Genomic DNA, 22014 nt, shown 5'->3' on the forward strand with positions numbered 1-22014 from the left:
TCAAGTATTCTTTTTTAATAATTTTTATTAGTTATGCCAGCAAGAAAATAACATGACAAGATTATCTTCACTTCAATCTTTTCTAGAGAGTAGTTATTAAAATCCCACCGTAAGAAGTCACAAAAAAAAACAAATGATTTATGTTCCAGACAATTTGCATTAAATTTTATTTAATTACAAGCCAAATGAGTTTCATTCCAAAAACATTTTGTATTATATTTAATTTTTTTATGATGCTTGGTTACTTTTCAAAAAATTATTTTATGTGAAATTAACATGTTTTTCTAATATAACCATTTAAACATAAATTAAATTTTAATACTTTAAAAAAGGTACTATTTTTGGTAACATTTCTTTTTTGAAATTGATTCACACTTTAAGTTTAAAAAAAAAGTTTTAAATTAGGTGTGTTCTGTCATTAATGACCAGTATCTACAAATGCAAATTAAAAATTCTAAAGATTTGCTTTTCCTACAAAATTTTTATCTTCTGATATATATATATATAATGGTAATATATATAATTTGCATACAAGAAAAATAAACTGGTAATGTTGTTAGAAATCATTAACAGGAATTTACAGCTGAATGACAAATTATTGTAGGATTAGTTGTCCATTTGTTTGTGATTATTATAGTGATCTAACATTCAATTATCACCATTTGGAATAATTAACATTATAAATAATTTGTTTCCATTGTCATTACACTCATTGAGTTTAGGATGTTGTTATGCATTTTCTTTTCTTGTGCACTAATCACTCAATTATATAAATAAGATCACCCCGTGACAAATATAGTGTTACTAATATTTTAATTTCCTTTAAAAAAGAAAAAAAAAGAACGTGAGGATATATAATAAAAAATAAATAAAAATAATTTTTTAACTAAATATTAAGTAAGAGAAATACAGTGCATATTTAAATATATGATTTAGTAACAAAATATTTTACCTAATGTGGGAAGTATTGGATTTTAAATGGTTCCTTGTTGTTTAATTAAATTCATTATTAAATACTCGGATTTACTACGTTATTTTGCTTTTTTTTTTTTATCATTGTTAGAGAAAGTTATGATCCTCCTTGATCATATCGGCGGCCTTTTCTGCTATAAGGTAGACCGGTCCGTTGGGATGACCCGAGATCAAATGGGGCATAATGCTGGCATCCACAACCCGGAGCTTTTCAATTCCGTGGACCCTGAGGCGGGCATCGACCACCGCCGAGGGATCCTGCCGAGGACCCATCTTGGCCGTGCCCGAGTAGTGGTAAATGGTGAAGGTGAAGTGACGGGCATAGCACGCCCAGTAGGCGCTGCTCTTCCACTTGTGTTTCGCGCAATTGGGCAAGCGTTTCTCCAGCAGTTTTGCTCCAATCGCCTTAAACGCTGGCTTGTCCAGTAACCTCACTGCCTGTTCGATTCCACGCACCGTGATGTTCAAATCATACGGATCTGAAAAGTAGTTGGGGTAAATTCGTGGATGCTCGGTGGGATTTCGGCTCTTTAGTTTGATGCGACCGCGACTTTTGGCCCGCAGGATCATGGGGAATATCATGAAGCCGTTGGCACTCCGCCGTTCTAGTTCTCCGAACATATTCTCATATATATCCGATCGGATGCCCAATGCCAGACGTAGGGCCAAGTTCGTTTGCATACCACCAGCCACCACAAACAGCTCCATGTCGGCCCAGCCATCGGGATTGCGAGGATCGTCCAGGGCGTAAAAGGATATGGCCTCCACACCGCCGGGAATGCGGAGTACGCCTCGTCCCTTGAGAAATTCGGACATGACCTCCACCTTGAACATCTCACCGATTTGCAGGGAGCTCACGTTGCACAGGACACTCACGGCCGGGCCAATGTGATCCTGGAGGTTATAGCCCACGGCCAAATCGGCCAGCGGCTCAATGCCCATCTCGCGCAGATGTTTGGCTGGGCCCACGCCCGAGAGCATCAGCAATTGGGGTGTATTGATGGCCCCCGCCGACAGGATCACCTCCTTTCTGGCCAGGATCTTATGTAGTTTGCCATCTATCTGCACCATAATGCCAAAAGCCTCTTTCTTTTGCGCATCAATCAGCACTTTGGTGACCAGGGCGTTCTTCTGCACCTGCAGATTCCTGCGTTTTCCCTTAATGGGGTACAGATAGGCCCGATTGGAGCTCCAGCGGGTTTCGTTATATATATTGGCCTGTAGATAGGAAACACGCAGCTGCCTCGCTCCATTGTAATCGCCACGTGGCAGACCCGCTTCCTGGGAGGCTCGCACAAAGGCATCGGCGATCTCGGTGCGTGTCTCCGTGTAGCTAATCTTCACCGGGCCACGACGTCCCACAAATGCGTCCTCAGCATCGGGCACCACGCTGCCCTCGTACTTCCTGAAATAGGGCATCAACTCGTCGTAACTCCAGCCGGGATTGCCAAGCTGAGACCAGCGATCGTAGTCCTTGCGATTGCCCCGCGTGTACATCATGTAGTTGAGGACCGAACTGCCGCCCATCACCTTGCCCCTGGGCCAATTGCAGCGATTCCCGTTCATGGCCAGACAATAGCTGTTCGAGGGTTCCGTCTTGTACTTCCAGTTGACTTCGCCCAACTGCAGGAGGTGTGCCACGATGGGTATGTCCATGGCATAGTTCTCGGGACCACCGGCCTCCAGGAGGAGTATGCGCCACTTGGGATTCTCCGAGAGGCGAGCAGCCAGGGCACAACCCGCCGTGCCAGCTCCCACCACTATGAAATCGTACTTGGCCGACAGCGGTTGTCCCTCGTCCAGGTTCTCTAGATCCAATTGCTCCTGACCGCGCCGCAACATCTCCAGCATATCGAACACGGAGTTGCCATTGTCATCCTGTCCCAAAACCACCAACACCGCAAATCCCAACAGCCAGAGCCAGAGGCTGAGAATGATTCTCAAGTGATGATGCAAAGTCATTGGAGCGGCGAAGTCATCCAACTTTGCAGCCGGACGCACTCGACTGCCGCGATCGACTGGCCCGCCCGATGAGCTGAACTAAAATCTAAAACCTAAAACCGAGGCTGGGGGAAAACTGCAGCTACAAACTGTTGACAATTACGGCTCTTGGTCTTGGGCCTTTTTCAGCCTTTAAACAGTGTCTAGAATATCATACTTATGTAAGAAATCGAACGATCGATCGATCGATCGATCAATCGATCAATCGATCGATCAAAGATCATAAACATTCCACTCAAAAATGCAGTGGCATTCGGTTATTTTAATTAACCACACATGGATCCTTAATTGTGTGCTGAATACTGAAATCACGTAATAACGGGTCTGTTCTAATCATATTATCAATGGTCTGAGGTTAAGGGAAAATAACTCCAATAGTGTATGTAACTTGTGTGTAATGAAAACAGTAGTTTTATACAATAGGGGAACAACAAAATCTCTTAATTGCTTTGAAATCAATTGGTTATGACAATTGTGACTAGTAAAATATGTATATCAAACTCATATCAAACTCGAAGTAACTTAATAATGGATATGTAATAAATATTTATTATTCTGTAAATATAATTTTTAAAAATATACTTATCAATGCAATTTTCTTAAGTGATATACTTTTAAAAATTGTTGCAACATTTCCAAAAATGCTCTAAAGAACAAATATTAATAATGCCCATTATAACAAGAAAGGAAGCAAACTTCGGCAAGCCGAAGTTCATATACCCTTGCAGCTATTGGCAAAATTAAATATTCTTGAAAACATTAAAATTATGATTGACTTGCGTGTATGTTTAAAAGCATTGAAGCTATGATGATTTGCAGCTCAGTTTTCTGAGTTCCTATGGAAGCTATATGATATCGTAATTCTGAACTGTCAAATTATTAATAAGTCGAAAAGAATTTCTAAAAAAAAATACAAAATAAAAAAGTTACATTTTTTTTTTAAATTTTTATTGTTCTCATGGGATTTTTATTTTATAGTCGTCCGATTTTGATGAAATTTAAACCGTAATTCTGAAATATTTAACCTTTACTAAATGTCGAAGAACTACAAATAAGAATTAAAAAACAGCAGAGTTATAATTTTTTTAATTTATTTTCGATTGTTCCTATGTAAGCTATATGCTATAGTCGTCCGATCCGGCTCGTTCCGACTTATATACTACCTGCAATAGAAAAAAAACTTTTGGAAAAGTTTCAAGCAGATTGCTTTAAAACTGAGAGACTAGTTTGTGTTGAAACGGACGGACAGACGGACAGACGGACATGGCTAGATCGACTCGCCTAGTGATGCTGATCAAGAATATATATACTTAAATTGCAAACTTATGACTGAAATTATAACACCCTCTGCAAGGGTATAAAAACAAAAAAACAAATTCCAAAAATATACCAAGATTGAATTTATATTCATCGTTATAGTCAATTAGGATTGTGTAATCGTAAGAATGTTGATAAAGTGACTTAAATACTAATGCAAATAATTAACAGAATTGTAAACTATATATTCATTGTTTTATTGATTTGTTTCGAAACAATTCACCACTTCAAATTATACAAACTCGTAAACGGTGAGTGGACTTACTTGGAGGCATGTCATGTTTGTTTTTTTATTCTGTATGTTTTGTTTTTTACTTAGCTTGGCGCATTGTTTAGTGAGTAATTTTTATAATTATTTCCGCTTGCATGTGAATTCGTGAGCTTAGAATGGGAGGGCCCAAGAGAGTCGATTGGCAGACGTTGTAAAAAAATAATATTCCAAGATAGCCCAAACTAGTAAGCCCAGCAACTCGTGAGTGGAAACTTGGCAACGTAGATACTATACTTGTACGTAAACTTGGCCAGCCGACCGCAACCGTATGACATACTAAAAGAAAACGAAACAAAAATAAATTAAGAAGGTGCTTAATGGTTTTTTGATGTGTTCTCCGCCCCAAATGACGTCGTGGCGATGGAATATGGTTAGTCGAAGGACAATCGCTTAAAGAATCCATCTGATGCAAAAAGGGAGTACGACGCATCATCAAAGGAGATGCTGGCTGCCTGGAATACAAATGAGGACCACAGCGTTAAGAACCTTTTGAGGAAAATCGGAAATCTGAAGGCCGTTGGCAACCCAGAACACCACCAACCGTTGACATTCAAGCCCAACCGACACGCTGGGCACTTTGGAGTCAAGGCCGAAAAAGCACTGCGGCTTCCAATTTCGCAATTCGTCTGCGATTCGCGGGCCTCAAGTTCGTTGAGCTGCCATTCGATTATAAACAGTGAGAGAAATAAGTGTGTACCAACAAGGTTTTTTTTTTTAAATATTAACACCAAAATGTACTGACAAAAACAATTTTTTTAGCTGCTCAAATGTTTATATATATATTTATATATATTTGTTCAGCTTAATTGTGCATTTAATTTAAGGGTTTTTTTTTGCCTAGTTTTGCCAAAAATTAAAACATAAATCAAGTATTTCAATCTTAAGTTAGCATTATTTTCTTCTTATTTAAATATTGGTTTTGATTAATATAAGTGCCTTGTATTGCGTAATAGTTTCTAAGCAACAGCATAATTGAATTGTAAATGTTGGTTAATAGGATAAATTTAGGAATTTGTTCGAATTGAAAAAAAAATGTTGTTAATAAATATAAATGGGGAAATCACAGGCTTAAAATATATTAATTGCGCTATTGAGATGTTTATGGTCGTATTTCATATGTTGGTAATAAATGTTAATGGGGAAATCAAAGGCTTAAAATATTATTGATTGCGTTGCTTAGATGTTTATGGTGTTATTTCACTGTCTTAGGGAGTGCATTTATTAACTTTGTTGTTTTTTCTCTCAGTGCAACCAGCTAACGGCAATTAAAGTTTTGGCTCTTACTATCGATAGGTATTGTGCTGTCGCAGAAACAGCAACAACGACTGTTTCTGTTCGCATAAAGTCAAGAATTTAAGCAAACCCGTTGTCTTTGACCGAGTTTTCATAGTTGGCAACTGCCGATTTTGGCCAAGTTGCTCTTTGCACCGACTGACAATTTTTATTTTGGGGCCTCGACCATGTCTTTACCGGGCTTTTGACACTCATTATTGGCTGGCCCATGGCATTCGATGCCGGCAACAGGATGCCAAATCATCGAAATGAAGGATATTCTACTTGTTATTAAATGTAAATTGAAGCCATGTTGATACAGCTGATTGTTGTTTGACAATCTGCAGAGTGACTGGCAGAAAAGATAAAAATGTGTTGGCCGTAAAAAGTTCTTAGCTCTACCATAAAATGCGTCTTTGGAGTTTTTTTTGTGGCGATTAATTGCGTTGGGATTGATCATCATGACAAGACAATTCGTTTACTTCCAGCAATTTGCATAGACACCGTTTTAGATGTGGTAATACTTGCCGGTGGAAGACAGTTTAGTGATCTGATTCCTGATTAAAACAAAAAACCTGTTTCTCGTGTTAATACATTTTAAACATTAGATATTTTCGAAAACTACGATTCACCCAATGTTCAATGAATGAGCGAAGGTGAATAAAGTACTTATTGAAGGTTGCAAAGGAATAGGCCTTAAGAATTCAATCATAAATTAAAAATACTTCTTTCAAAAATCAGAACAGCCCTTATCAAATTGTTGCCAAATAAAGCTTTAATAAAATCTAAATTCGCTGGGAATAACATATGAAAAACGTCCAGTCGTTTACACTTTGTTCCCTTTTTGCAAAAATGCTAATGGGTTATTTCGACCAGCTTCTGTATACATTCGTTATCTTAAGATTTACTACGGGTATTAACTTTGTAATGGTCATTAGACGAGTACACATAAAGAAAACACAAATTATTCATTGAACATTTTAAATATCTTTGAATTTATATAACTAATAATAATTATTATCTATTTTTTTTTATTACGCTGCAATTTATTTTAAAATCTAAAAGTTTTTTCAATTTCTTGGCTTCTATTTAGTTTGAGATTATCCATAATTTATAAAGATTTTTTATTTATTTAGTTTTGGGTAATCAATTATTGTTAAAGATTTATTATTTTTGCTGAATTGTACTTTAATACCTGAAAAATATTTTAATATTCAGGCTTTTAAATAATTTTAGACAATCAATTATTGTTTTACATTTTTTATTTCCCTGCACGATATTTACATAGCTTAAATTCGAGTAGTTCACAGTAGAGTTGTCAAAATTTCAAAATAATCGAAATTAATCCAGACAAATTGGGTGAATACCACATCCAATTCTCTGTAAAATGTCCAGACCACCGGCTGTTAGGGAGCGAAAGCCTGGGATTGGGAGTAACCCCAAGTTGGGATTTGAGGCCAGGAGGATTTCGACTTCAAAGACTTCGGATAGCGAGCCGAGTGGTTCGAGGAAATATCTGAAAAGTGGTCAAACTGTAAGGGTTCCTATTGAAACTCAAGGAAGAAATAGTAGCCTTCCGGATTCTGGCTACGATGCGGGTCTGGATACCGATGATGCCAACGATTACGACCCAGATGAGATGGCAATCAAGCATTCGAGGGATCGCAGGCGCGCTAACTCTTTCGTTTACCCAGAACCGATTCCATCAAATCGACTTGGTGGATTTTTACGCGTCCTGGCTCGCAGTTTGCATCATTGTTCGATGAGGATTGCCGCCGGTTTTGGTTTGAGCCGCCAACAGGCCGGCTGGTACAAGAACTGCTGGAACACAAGACCGGACTCCCAGCCCAAGGGAATCAATCTGCTGTGTAGTCACAAGAAAATTGAAGAACACTCTGCGCCAAATTTGAATTCAAACACAGAAACAGAACCACGAAAAATTGGCAGTTCCACAACTCTTTGAGGTTCTTAACTATAATTTTGCTTCATTTTGAAACCCTCTGCAATATATTATATATATTACAAGCTTGATTTGTAAAAATTTATGGTGGCTAAGAAAGGGAAGGGCTTAAAGGACTTTATTCCCAATTAAAGGTTCCAATTTCTTCAAACGTAATAAACTGCCTAACATTACTCTCCAACAATAGTGTCATTCTCCCTTTAAATATTTTTATAGATTTTTAAAAATATCATTAAGTAATGCACTCACTATAAAAAAAATTGTTGTAAATTCAGTATTGGATTTTTCATTTTTTCTCTTTCATTTTCATTCATTGCTGTTTTTAGTTATTTTAAATATGGAAAAATTCAATTTATGAAAAATAAATTAAAGTTTAAAACATATTATATTTAAATATAATGTGGTTTCTTAAATTTTGATTTTATACATAATTTAAATAGAAAATGTTAGATTCCATAGGCAGATGTACATTTATTTATGTATATTATGTAATTTATGTAAATAACTCTAAATTTATAACTCATTATTTATGTCTTAAGAACTCGCATTTTTTTTGATTATTTCCCCCAAAATATTATTGCATTTGATTGTGAATACCACATTGTTAAGTTAGAAACGAAACCAACGCATTTTGTTGTAGGAAGTCTGGCCGATCAAATGAATCAATTATTGAGACTTCCCCCAAAGCAAAGTGGACTTTCAAGCCGCAGCAAATCGATTCATTTGCAAATGATTGACATGACAAAGCAGAACAGAAGTTGAATAACATTTTGATACGATCATAATGCGCATAATTGCTATACGCCAACGCACATATAGATACAGATACAATCCAAATAGATACACACAGCCCAAGTTTGGCCAGATAACATTATTGTTTGCCAAGCACTAAAGCTCATTAAAGTGTGCAATTATTTGATCTGTAGTCCACTATTCGGTGTGATTGTTGTGATCAATTGCCAATAGAGTACGTGACGCCAACACTTTGTTAAAAATAAATAATAGTTGATGAAGTCAGGAAGTTGATCGAAAAGATCAGCGCAATGGTGATGATGGAACCGGGGTTCATGGATCAAGATTATCAAACGGAAATGCTATAAATAAATAGCAAAACAAAAATGGTTTAATAGATGAGAAGTGCACTGCAAAGTGCTATCAGATATAGAAACTAAGTTCTTGATTTATAAATTCTTGGTTTTTTTTTGGTTTTAACATATAATATATACATTCAAACACTGTTTAATAGAATATAGAAAAAATATTCTTGATTTATAAATGCTGGCATATTTCTTAACAACATGAAATATAAGTAACCTATATTAAATAGAAGTAATTATTCTCACATCTAGATAAATGCCACTGTTTAATATAAATTTTCCTTACATAAGTTGTAAATAGATTCAAATCTAACTTCACGTCATTTTAAGCAAATCAGTGAGTTAATAAACAAAAAATAAACCTCTATAAAATAATTCTTAATAAAAATGTTAACTTCCCATTAAATCATAAAACCCGATGTCTAGCCCAATTTCCTATCCAACATTTCCGTTTATCAAGGTTGAACAAGTGACTAAGAATTTTTGTTTGCCTTTTGATTCGAATTGAGACTTGATTGGCACCTTTGTAACAATTAAAAGAACTGGCTGTTCAGGTCCAGAGTGGCACTCTATCTGGTAGATATGGGTCACTAATCATCAACCAGGGTCATAAAAAAATAACAAAAAAAGAAAAAAAAAAACGTGAAACTTCCGGTAGACTTAAGAATGATGCCATGTTGCCATGCTTCCATGAATATTTATGCTGTAATCCCTTACAATAGCTAATTCTTAGTTTTTCATGATTTATCGAGCCGCATTAATATTTTTTTTCTCAATCTTGTTTACTTACAGGTGAGTTGTTGTGTTTGGAGAATGCAAATTAGTGAATACCGAGGCAGAGATCAAGTTCATTGGGTCTGGGTCAACTGCTCGGACACGATGGCTTGTCGTCTAACGGAGATCGGAGATCACAACAAGTTGACTGACCTCTAACTGGAACGGTAACACATCAATCCGGAAGTTATCTATTCTGCAGATGATCCGCGGATACTTCCGCTAGCCATTGACCCAGTTTCTCCTTTGGATTTTTGATTATTTCGATTTTGGCAGACTCCGTTTGCCAATGTCTGCATATGTGCTTGGGTTTATTGCGTTTTTGGCCGAGAAATCGCCAAAGATATGCGTGTGCATAGACATGTGTCTAGGGCAAATCCGGCCACCTGCGAATCGTGGCGAAATTGCACTCGGTCACGTAGACATCGGGCCTCCATTTCGATTACCCTTTTTTGCTTCATATTTTGCTTCATATTTTGCTTCATATTTTTGCGGGCGTGGCAAAAGGTGATTAACAAAACGAGTCAGAACTTGGCAATCGAATTAATGCGACTTGTTGGTACTGTTTTTAATAAAAGCATATTGTGATTTTGAAAGCTTTTTTTTTGTCTATTAATAAAAAAGGTCGTATACGTAATATTTATTCATTAAAAATAATGACAATAAAATAAGAATAGTAATTATGTTAATATGAATAGGAATTTGTACACAAAATTATTTTAGATTTGTTATTTTGAAATGCTCTTTTAACTTCATGTTTATTGAATTCCTACCTTTATTTGTCACAAGTAAGGGTTTCCAAAACCAACGCTTCTAAATTTGTTGATGGGTTTTTGCTCACAGGTCGTATACGCAATATCAAATTGATTTCTTTATATCAATTCGCATATCAAATAATATATATTCTGTTTACCTGTTCCCTTATTCAGCCTATATCTGTGGACACAAAATTTCTAAATCAAACAATTATTTCAGAAGCTATTAAAAAATTAAAAAACAATCATTTTCCACAATAGATGACGCTTTCGACTTAATCGTTTGTCGCGTGAATAGAACTTCTTTCGCCATCTGCCGGATAAATATTTATTTTTTAAGAGAAGAAAATGCTATCAACAAATTGATAATGAAAAGCCATCTTCTTTTCTCATATTCCCAAAGTTAAGGGTACCTATTTATTATTTATTAAAACACCGAATTAGACCTTGAACTTGCCCGAACCGCGCTCGTCCATTAACAAGTGTGATTTGTGCTCAGGTTTTTTTGTTTGGTGTTTGTGAGTGTGCGCAGCGTCTTGGACACTTTCATTAATAAGCCATGAAATCTGGTTTTTGTGCTTAGCTTCAGTTAAAATGATTATAAACCGCTTTTTAGCCAGCCCAATTAGAACGTTTCGTGGGCAAAGTGGGACAGGGACCGATTTTTTAGCGCAAACCACGTCCGGAAAAAGACATCCAAATAGTAATAGTAATTTGAGTTGATTAGACCATTTCCGGCTTCCGATACTCGCATGAAAATTACTGACCAAGGCCCACGGTCTTAAACCTGTCAAAACGATGATTTATACCACTTCGATTGGTGGCTAGTTAATAGCTTAATATTTGAATACATATATACTCTCATTTCGCTGGGCGTTGCTGCGACAAGTTCAAAACGTGGCTTTTCTGTCTGCTGGTAATTAAATATACATATTTTCTACACAAAAATGTTGCGTGCTGGTATACCTTTACTTTCGTTTACTACCGCGCCCAAATGCTAGGCTATGGTATTTAAAACCTTAAGTATAAATGGGTAGGGCTTTTTATTGAGTATTTTTCGTGAATATTTTCGCTTCCGGGTGGATTCATTTAGTTGTCACTCACTGTGTGTGATGTAATCAATCAAATAATCTGAATTATGTAATTAAGTGCTGTGTGATGGGTACAGAATTCTTAAAGTGGTATCTGTATTTAGATAGCAAAACTTAATCGGGATGATTATCTACCCTTAACAAATTGTTTTAATAAAATTAATTGATATTTACTTGATATGCAATTAAAATAGTTTATTTCAAAGTAGATACTTTAAAATTTGTGGATTACATGCAAAACGTTTTGGAGTTTTTGGTATCTGTACCTTGATTAAAGAAAAGATACCCTGATAGACTCAAATAATATAAGAATGTAAATGAAATAATTCCATCAACAAAATACATCTAACCACGCGATGACTCATTTCTCTTTTGGCCAAAAACCAATTTGCTTACCTCATTTGCGTGGCCTGCTTTACGGCTGTCAGTAAATAACAACCATTTCGCCTTTAACCTTTATGCAAATTTAATTTATTAAATAGAATGCAGTTTAAATAATGCGTGTGTATGGGAGTTTCCTATAAATAGTCAAACAATACTATATTATCTTACTCTAGCTTAGTATAAATATTACATAAACAAAAAAAAGGGACAACAATTACTTAATATAGCTAGGAATACAGCATAATTGAGGGTAAGCATTTAATCTATGACTCGATTTCTGGTTTTCGTCTTGCAATTGGTCGTTGTGTAGAGTTTTCGAGGACGTCATGCGTTGAGATTCAATGGGCAGTATGAGTTCTCCTTCATAATAATTTGAGTTGTTAAAGGCTTAACTTTTTTGTGCACGCGAAAAGATATTTTACTATCATAGTTAATAATAAGGTTTCAATGCCTTTTTGCAGTAATTGTGTAGACTGATGGTCTAATTAAAAGCATACATCAATTAAAAACAGAGTTAAGTATGGAGTTTTAGATTTAAATCTTTTACGAACAGCAGTTTGAAATATATCCATAAAATTGATAGTTGCACAGTGGTCGATTCCATAAATATGATAACTCATGATTAAATAGTAGATAGCTTCTGGTTTCATTGAAGAATTTTCTATGAATTTCTAAGCTTCACAATGTTCTGAATCACATTCCGTTGAGTTATTCTCCATGCAAAAGAGTTTCCATCTCAACAAGTTGCTTTAGCAATGGCACTCACTTTTTTTTGTAAGTGTTTAAAGCTATTGGAGCCCTGAGCACAAAATCTGAAGCTGACTGGCAGCTCTGTTATCCTTTTCAAGCCACTAACTATCAACATAGTTGAGTGTGAAGTTGCTGCTGCTGCTGCTGTCGATGTTGCTGATGTTGTTGTTTATGTGAGTGCTGTTGCTGAAGTTGCTGATGCTGCTGATGTTGCTGATGTTTATTAGACTGCTGTTGCTTGAATGGCTCTCGATGTTGCTCCTGTCGCTGATGTTGCTGCTGTCGCTGTGACTGATGTTGCTGCTGGCGTTGGGCAGCGTGATGATGCCCTGTATATTGCTGCCAGCTGTTTGCGCATCCCGCCCTTGAGTCTGCCGCTTCACTTTGTACTCGGGATTCGTTAGCCAGTCCTCCTTGATGAGATCGGCACCCTTTTCGGCTATCATTATCACCGGTGCATTGGTGTTGCCACTACTAATCGTCGGCATAATGCTGGCATCGATCACCCTCAATCCGCGAACTCCGTAGACTCGCAGGCGTGGATCCACCACTGCCTCGGGATCCCAGGCGGGTCCCATTTTGGCAGTGCCACACGGATGGTAGATGGTCATCGAGATGGTCCTCACATGGCACTCCAAATAGGCATCCGAGAGGAACTTGTGCTGTTTGCAATTTGGCAGCGGTTTGCGCCACAATCTCGAGCCGAATTGCTTGAAAACCTGCGCCTCAGCCACTCGCAAAGCTATCTTGGCGCCCTCCACCAATGTCTTGGCATCCAGCGGGTCATCAAAGTAGTTGGCATTGATCAGGGGATAGTGGAAGGGATTGGCCGAACGCAACTTGACCGAGCCCCTCGATCTGGGCCTCAAGAGCAGCGGCATTATCGTCCAACTATCCTTGTTGGCTATGGGATGGTAGACCTCCTGGTAAATGGATTCCTTCAGGCCCAGCACCTTCTTCACCCGCGCTCCATTGTCCGAATTGATGGAGGCCGGTGCCATATGGAATTGAATGTCCGGCCAATCGCGGCTGCGATTCGAGTAGGGTGTGTGGACAAAGGCCAAGCCCTCCACTCCGCCCAATGTGGTCATGGGTCCTCGTTCGCGCAGCACATACTGAAAGGTCACTGCCGTGGGATTGAAGCGATCCTGTACAATGGCCACTGGCTTGTCCACCAGGAAGGTCAGTCCACCCATGCCCACATGATCCTGCATATTTTCACCAACGGGCAGATCTTGCAGCACACGAATGCCCAGCTTCTCGAGATGCTTTCGCGGTCCCAAGCCGGACAACATCATCAGTTGGGGTGTGTTTATGGCGCCGGCCGACAGGATTATCTCCCTTCTGGCGGCTATCCTATAGACCTTGCCATGCTTCACAAACTCCACGGCCTGAGCCCTCATTGTGCCCGGTTCCATGATGACCCTCGTCACGTGGGAGTTCATCGAGAGGTGGAAGTTCTTTCGCGAACGTATAGGTCGCAGGAAGGCCTTGGCTGTGGAGCATCTCGATCCACGTCGAATGGTGCCCTGGGCGATCATGAAACCAGCCTGTTTGCCGCCATTTATATCCCGATTCTCATAGCCCATCTGAGTGCCGGCCTCCACAAAAGCGGCCACCAGCGGAGAATGCCAGGGGGATTCCTGAACAGTCAACAATCCGCCGCGACTGTGATACTTGTTGTTAGCCAAATAGGGATTGCGATTGTCCTCCGATTTCTTGAAGTAGCGCAGGACGTGGTCGTAGTCCCCAGCCAGGATTACCCAGCGATGCCCAGTGATCGTAGTCATTGCGATTGCCGCGCACATAGAGCATGTAGTTAAGGACCGAACTGCCGCCCAAAACGCGACCTCTGGGCCAATTGCAGCGATTGTTTTGCATACCCAGGCAGGCCTTGGTCGAGGGTTCCGTCTTGTAGCCCCAGTCCAGTTTGCTCAGCTGCAAGTAGGCAGCCAGCGATGGTACGTCCGAGATCTCGTTCTCATCCGGACCGGCCTCGATGAGCAGCACCTTCCACTTGCGCACCTCGCTCAAGCGATTGGCCACCACCGCTCCGGCGGAACCACTGCCCACCACAATGAAATCGTACTCGGGCAAGAGATTCAGCTGGTCCAGGGGTCGCGATTCGGGATCCACGGCATCGTAGCGATAGTAGGTGATGGCGGCCAGCATCAGGGGGATCAGCCAAAGTCCCGTGGTCACCACACCAAACGTGGACTTGATCACGGTGGTTATGAACAGCAGGTTTAGCACCATGTTGGATCCGGGGACAGAACTAGTTCTGGGCTCACAAAGTTTTCCTTAGTTTCGTGGTTTGGTCTGTCTTTCCTCTTGCCGCTCTCTAATTTCTAGCGTTTCTTTCTTTTGTGCATGGCGGGGCTCTAATTTGCCCGATTTTCAATCTGCTGCTGCTTTGCTAAAGTGCTTTAATGTCTCGATTGTTAGTAGGGATTTCTCATCACGATGTTTTCCATTTATTCTCTGGTATTTGGCCAACTGTTTAACAGTTCTTTGCTTGCTCAATTAATTTTTCATTGGCTTTCTTGCCCATTAAGTAGTTATTGTTATTAAATTTGTATTTATTATTTCTGCTTCTTAGCTCCTTCTTTGATTTGAAACTTAGTTGTTAACGTTTATCCTAGAAATATTCTCGTTCAATCCTTATTGCTGCTGATTTGTGCTTTTCTTGTGCTCCCCGTACGCTAACTGAAAAATAAAGAAAAGTTTATGAGAAAATGTTTTTAGAATTAAATCATAGATTATTAAAGAAAATTCGTGTACATTTTTACTAGTTAGTAATACAAGTATAATAAGTGTTTGCCCATTTTTCAGATCATAAGTTACAATATATTTTTTATTCCGCAACTCTTTCAATTACCAAACATAATTTGTGCAAATTTCTTATGCCTAACCAACCAAAAAGTAATTGCTACCCATCGTTTGCATAACTTCTTACTCGTTCTTTGGTTGTCTAAGTCGAAATGAAATGAACAAATTTCGAACTGATTTGCTTAACTGCCTTGTCGAATGCATTCATTTGTTTTGGTTGCAACAGTTGCTTGTTTGTATTGCACTAATCCAAGATTTCTGTATTTCCTGACCAATTTTGGATGTTAACACCACTGCGATTGACGACCTTGAGCGACAAAGGCGGATTGTTAGCGGCTTTTCACTTCGGTTGCTTATAATGTTAGCCACGTAAATGCAACCATCTTTCGTTTGTTTGTCTTTCAAATTCGTCGGCCGTTTTTTCGGTTGGATTACAACAATATTTTGTTGTACGATACACACTGACGTAACCCATGGTTTTTTTTTTAGTTTTTGGATTTTTGGGCTATTCGTAATTGGCGTGCTCGATTGGGCAAAGAGACATACGAAATGGGTATGGGTTTCGTTTCATTTCGATTGTATTGCGAGCATTTTGTATCTGAGCTTTGGTGGGTTAAAGCCCAAAGCTCAGATCTCGGGACTCATTTGTTGACATATGGTTGTTGCACAGTTGTTGTTGAGTTGTTATCGAGCGGGTGTTGAAATGCCCAACGGCATTTAGCGCCTGTCTATCCAGTTTACAAATAAGCGAGGGGTCTGTTTTTTTTCTTGAAGGGGGTGGCTTCCCCTCCCCCTGTTTTTTTGTTTTTTTTTTTTGTAGGAGTGGTGGGTGCGAAACTTACAATTTACATATCTGGCCTAATGAGTGTGAGATTCACAGACAGGTGAAGGGAAGCCAGAGGAGCTCGAATAGAAAAAAAATAATACAAGTGACAGGTGGTGGCGAAAGACTGGGAAATGGGTACCATATCCGCATTAATAAAACTGATCGATTTTCTTTGCTTATTAAATTCCTTTTCGTTAGTATAAATTAAGCCAGATATTTTATAAATAATTGAGATCAAAACTTCTAGAACGTCCATCTAAAAATAACAAAATAAAATAATAATGCTAATGTCAAGTCACCATATAAGTATCCAAACACTTTTGACAGTTTTATTTATTTTGTCATTAACAATAGTTTTTAGTGGCTTGAAAATACCAGTAAACTACTTTTTATTACAAAGGGCATTTAGGTTGACAATTAATTTTTTGAACCAGTTTATTTTATTTCAATGTCACTGCTAATTTTTAACGGACTTGCTTTTAATGTTTTTGTGGATTAGATTGAGTTATACACTTTTTTTTTGATAAATAGAAAATTGTGCTCTCTCTCGTTTAATTTTCTTTGAAACCTGTTCACTCTGACATAATCAATTTCAATGTCGATTTCTTATCACTTCAACTACCAACCGCACAGACAGCCAAGTGAAAGGCCAAATGAGTCCGGGCCAACCAAAAAAAAAAAAAAAAAAAAAAAAAAACCAAAAGAAAAAGAAAAAAAAAACAAGTGGCTATCAAAATCTTTCCTGGCGCAAATTCGTATCTTGGTATCTTGGCATCTTGAGAGTGGAAGCTGTGGGTCCATTTCTTTGGCAATGTTTTCTGCTTTTCTTAGGGTTTGTTTTTTTTTTTTTTTTTGCGATTTGTTTTGTGCGAAAAACCTCCGCGGGCCGGCCAACAACAACAACAAAAATTGTTGTAAAAATGTCGAAAAAAGTTGCACGAAATTGGGTCAGCAGCGACAGCAAACAAGTTTACTTTGCGGCTCCGGGACCAGGTAAACCTGTTGGCCCAGCTCGGAGTTATCATCCATCCACAACCATCCACCCCCCCTTCTGTTGCTATTGACATGCGTCATTACTGTGGAGACAAAAAGCGTTGTTTTTAGGCCCGAGCCAAAAATGAACATCCACAGCTGCTTACAAAATAATAGTTATATTTGTAGGTCTTTTTAAAAATAATTTCTTAACTATTTTAAATTAATTTGAGATAGTTTTGTAAAGAAAAAGCACATTTGGAAAAATGTATTAAGAGTGCATTCCATGTGCATTTTATATTTTAAAATTGTACCTAATATATACTATTTTATATTTCTAATTCCAATTACATTGATATGGTTTTGTTAAAAAAATAAAAAACTAACAAAAAAGTAACAAGTAATAAGCATATGTGGAGAGGTATTAAGCATATTTGATTGCAATTTTAAATTTCATATTGTAATTTAATCTGGGCGGCATATAACTTTCAGTTGTTTACTTTAATTATTATATGAATTATAAGGGAAATGGTTTTAATGAATAAAATACAAAAAGGTTGTTTGCAGTTTTAAACCTTATATTATATGGGAGTGCTTGTAATTGTTGGTTGTTTATTTAAACTAAACTATTTTCACAGTTTCTGAAATTTGAAATTTTCTTAAAAATAGAAAATTCACTTAAAATTCAACAACTGCATTTGCCTTGAATATAAAAGCAAAAATGCAAGTTTTTGAAATCAAAATTATTGATTTGAACACAGCTGTATTCAGATTATTATATTCACAAGCTTTGATGTAAGCTAATTAGACTTCCTGTCCAGCTGAAGGCCATGATCACTGATCACTTTAAAGCCAACTGAACTTCCCCTTGTTGAAGTTTTTGTTTGCCTTACTACTTTTAGCACCCACGCATCCAACCACTTTATCATGATGATTGAGACAATTAAAGTGATTTGCTTGCCGATTTTGTGCGCTAATTTGGTGTAAACAAACGCATACATCAGTCACTCATTCACTCAGTCGGTTATTTAGCCACTCGACATTGCTATGAAGTCGTTGGGTTCACGATTACGGTGTCAGTCGGTGTCATTTTGTGTCAGTCACCTTGGCCAGCAGGTGCCAAAGTCGTTTATTTGCCGGCTAAATTGGATATTCTTCAGGTCTCTTGGGAAGACATGTCATTGTGTCAATGACTTGATTTGGCCCAGAACAACAACAGCAACCACATTCCCCGGCAAAACAGTGCCCGTTTAACTGTATTCAAATGGTGCAATTAATTAATTATAATACTCATGGCTATGTAAAATAGTTTAATTACCTAGCGGCAAATTGCATTTAGCTGCAACAACACCCATGGAAATGAGTGCAACAACTGTTGCTGCACAAAAAGAAACATTCCCATCGAATTGCAACGCTTCAATATACAACATAACTCTTTTTAATGGAAATACCAAAGTTAAACAGTATTAAATGTGGCTCCTTTGGTAAAAAAGATCTCGATTTGTTTCAGTGTATTTGTATGCTGATAGTTGCTTGTTGCTGGTGCGTGCCAAGTGTTGATTAAAACTATGCACTGGCAATTAAGTCAAAAAATCAAATAAATCTGGGATATTTACGACTTTTTAGGGGATTGCTCAAGAAAAAATAACATTGCACTGTGCAAATAAAGTATATTTTACATATAGTTTTTCAATTATACAAGCGAACTGCTATTAACTACTAATATTATTACTTTTTGAAGAACCACTTCACTTTTCTAGATTTATAAATTATTACCTTTAGATTTTTCATAATAAAAATGTAAATATAATTTCAATATTACAAAAAAGTTATACCTTCTGATAGTCAATAATTTATTTCCAATTTATTACATATTAAAAATTTAATTTGATTGCTGAATAGCTTTTTCAAATAGCTTCAGAGATTTTTAATGACTGCTTTTAATCGAGTAATTTCAATTAAAAAGCCTACTTTAACTTAATGCCTGCTGAAAAACACATTAGTGTCAGACCTAAGGCCTCAAATATAATGTTGCTGCTGTTATCGAAGATGTTGCTGCTGTGCATTGTTGTTGCTGCTTCTGATGCTGCTGTTGTGCGCGCTGAAGTTATGCGGAATGGGCGTGGCAGTCGTCTCCCTACGCCTCATTTCTTTTTTAATGTAAATGTAAATTTCTTTTTTGTCTACACAAGAGCATAATGTTCAAAAAGAAACAATTGTTGTTGCTGCTGCTGCGGCAACTGATGTTGCTGCCAGTTATTGCCGCAAAAACAAATCTTTCTATTGTCTTTTCGTTGCAAAAAAAAAAAAAAAGAAAGACTTAAATGACAATAGCCCAACAACCGTTAGTGTTGCTGCTATGCCTGCAACATGTAGCCTACTTATCAAAGCCCCTCTTTCTTTATTGTTAATGTTTTTTCTTTGGTTGTATTTCATAGTTTTATGTGGTTTTTTTTCCTTGTACATTTTGTGGGTGGATTGTGCAAATGAAAAACCACAAAAAAAAAAAACAACTATGCACTTGAGTGCACTTCATTTTGAACTGATTTCACCCTTTATTATTATTTCTTTTTTTTTGTAACCGGCAACAGGTGTTTGCAACTTTAACCTTTCGGTTCACTTCACTTTGCTGGATTTTCTTTTTCTGGCTTACTTGCAATTTTGAGCCCACGTAGCCTGGCACTTTTGGCACATCAATCACAAAAACGAAGTCACTGGATCCTTTGGGATGCGTTCGAAAAAAATTGGAATATGTAATCAAATATATACGTATATGTGTATATATTGAATTTTTCTTAACCGCTGACTGCGTCTGCGCGGCTGCGTTGCACGTAGTCAACTGAACGATCCGCTTGCCGCGAAATTCCGAAAAGCTATTGCTGAGACAGCAACAACAACTCAGAGCAGCAGCTGCTGCATATTATTGGCACATCGAACAAGTTGGATGGCCAACAAGTTTGAAGCTCTGATAACGGTACGAAAGTTGGAACTGCCATTAAAGCCAACAAAACCAGAAGGTCAAATCGCAGTTCGAAAGAGGAAGAGAAGTGGGGTGGTAATTGACTCTAAATGACCGAAAAAATAGGTTACGCACTTCAAATGTAGGTCTGTGAAGAAGAACTACGTGAAAAATGCCTTATCGATAAGATTTCTGAGTTTGACCGATTGTAGCGATATATCGATATGTAACAAAAGCTAATCGATTAAAATCCGATTTTGATGAAAATTCTACGCAAACTAGTCTCTCAGCTTTAAAGCTATCTGCATGAAACTTTCCCAAAACGAGCCGGATCGGACGACTATAGCATATAGCTCCCATAGGAACAATAGAAAGACATATTTTGGGAAAGTTTCATGCAGATAGCTTTAAAACTGAGAGACTAGTTTGCGTAGAAACGGACGGACAGAAGGACATGACTAGATCGACTCGCCTAGTAATGCTGATCAAGAATATATATACTTTATAGGGTCGGAAATGTTTATTTCACTGCGTTGCAAACTTCTGACTGAAATTATAATACCCTCTGCATGGGTATAATTAAGAAACCCAGATTGATACAGTTGTCAATAAAATAACGTCTTAAATAAGTTTAAGAAGATTAAATAAGTTTACAACTTCATCGACAATAGGTTAAAGAGCGAAATATAAATAATTTAAATTAGTTTTTGTCAAATGCATTAGGGAAATGTGGCCAAATATTTCCGCTCATTAGTATACAGTCCAATGGAGCTACAGTTTTCCTTCCATTCCTTGGGCGATCTTGTCCGGTTGGAAGTTCTCTTCGCTGGCGTGACCGCATTCCTCGCATGCCAAACCCGCCAGAAAAGTGCCAAACCAAGAGCTAAATATGGTCAAATGAAGTTATTAGCCCATAAACATGGCTGAGAAAAATCTGTGTGTTTTCAGTTTTGCGCTGTTTTCTTTTTGCGCTCGCGAGAGGTCTCTTTGGCAATTGCCTGGCACAACCCGGCTGGTTGTGTTTTGTCAACGGGTATAATTTATGTAATCATGAGCCAAAAAAGCTAAGAAAAAAACAGCACAGCTACGGTAAAGAGCAACAACATGATTTAGGTAAGCTGTTGAAATATTTCATTGCTGTCTCCTTCTCATTTCGCTTCGTTTCTCAGCTCCACGTTTTTCTGTGTTGGGTGTTAAAGTGCAATTAGTGCTCAGGGATGAGGGATATATCTTCGTATATATAGTATAAAGAGGGGCCATGGGCAAGGAGGTGGACCCAAAGCGATAAGGCTGCTGAAAAGGGAATGTGGCGATTTTAAATAGCAACGCCCTCAAACAACAAAAAAATGCAACTAATAGATGAAAAAGACAAATCTGCAGACCAACTTTCTAATGCCCTTCCTTGGTTAAACTTCACAGAAACATTTTCATAATACTAATCTTAAAAATTGATTTTATAAAAGTTAGTATAAGATTATATTGAGCAGTATTGGACCGTGTTTCCATCAATATACATCATTCTTTGACAAATTTGATTTTACAATTTTTCTTTGACAATTATATAATTTATAATTTTTCTTAACGGGTTACATCACGATTTTTCTTTTAAAATGGAACAAAAATAAAAATGGCGAGGTCTAATTGCAAATCTTCAATTTTATTACGAGCCTAACGAGATATGGGACTTTGGCCCTCTAATTTCATCGTTATGGCCAAGATTTATATTCATTTTAAATTTGTAGCGGAAAGTATATAAATTGTATATGAAAAACTCTGCTAATATT

General features: G+C 37.6%; 4 protein-coding genes across 6 annotated transcripts in view; 2 read left to right on the plus strand and 2 right to left on the minus strand.

Annotated features, from left to right (window-relative positions):
* Positions 1-22014, plus strand: part of LOC128265786 (flotillin-2) — a 114823-nt gene that overhangs the window by 16580 nt on the left and 76229 nt on the right. The gene's annotated exons all lie outside the window — the stretch shown is intronic.
* On the minus strand, positions 940-3103 carry LOC128265780 (glucose dehydrogenase [FAD, quinone]). Its single transcript, XM_053001988.1, has one exon. The coding sequence runs from the start codon at positions 2932-2934 to the stop codon at positions 1060-1062; it is 1875 nt and encodes a 624-aa protein (XP_052857948.1). The 5' UTR covers positions 2935-3103; the 3' UTR covers positions 940-1059.
* On the plus strand, positions 7142-10286 carry LOC128265789 (uncharacterized). The gene is made up of 2 exons (XM_053002001.1): positions 7142-7797; positions 9683-10286. The coding sequence occupies exon 1, from the start codon at positions 7221-7223 to the stop codon at positions 7794-7796; it is 576 nt and encodes a 191-aa protein (XP_052857961.1). The 5' UTR covers positions 7142-7220; the 3' UTR covers position 7797; positions 9683-10286.
* Positions 11786-20124, minus strand: LOC128265774 (glucose dehydrogenase [FAD, quinone]). The gene is given in 3 exon segments (XM_053001982.1): positions 11786-14392; positions 14394-15350; positions 19925-20124. Coding segments are annotated over 2 exon segments (2154 nt in total). The 5' UTR covers positions 14901-15350; positions 19925-20124; the 3' UTR covers positions 11786-12745.

This window comes from Drosophila gunungcola, unplaced genomic scaffold (genome assembly GCF_025200985.1).
Source record: "Drosophila gunungcola strain Sukarami unplaced genomic scaffold, Dgunungcola_SK_2 000155F, whole genome shotgun sequence".
NCBI classification, from domain to species: Eukaryota; Metazoa; Arthropoda; class Insecta; order Diptera; family Drosophilidae; genus Drosophila; species Drosophila gunungcola.

Bases quoted from the DNA above. Each gene is read 5' to 3' on its own strand.
- LOC128265780 (XM_053001988.1), bottom strand. From the start codon at position 2,934: ATGACTTTGCATCATCACTTGAGAATCATTCTCAGCCTCTGGCTCTGG.
- LOC128265789 (XM_053002001.1), top strand. From the start codon at position 7,221: ATGTCCAGACCACCGGCTGTTAGGGAGCGAAAGCCTGGGATTGGGAGT.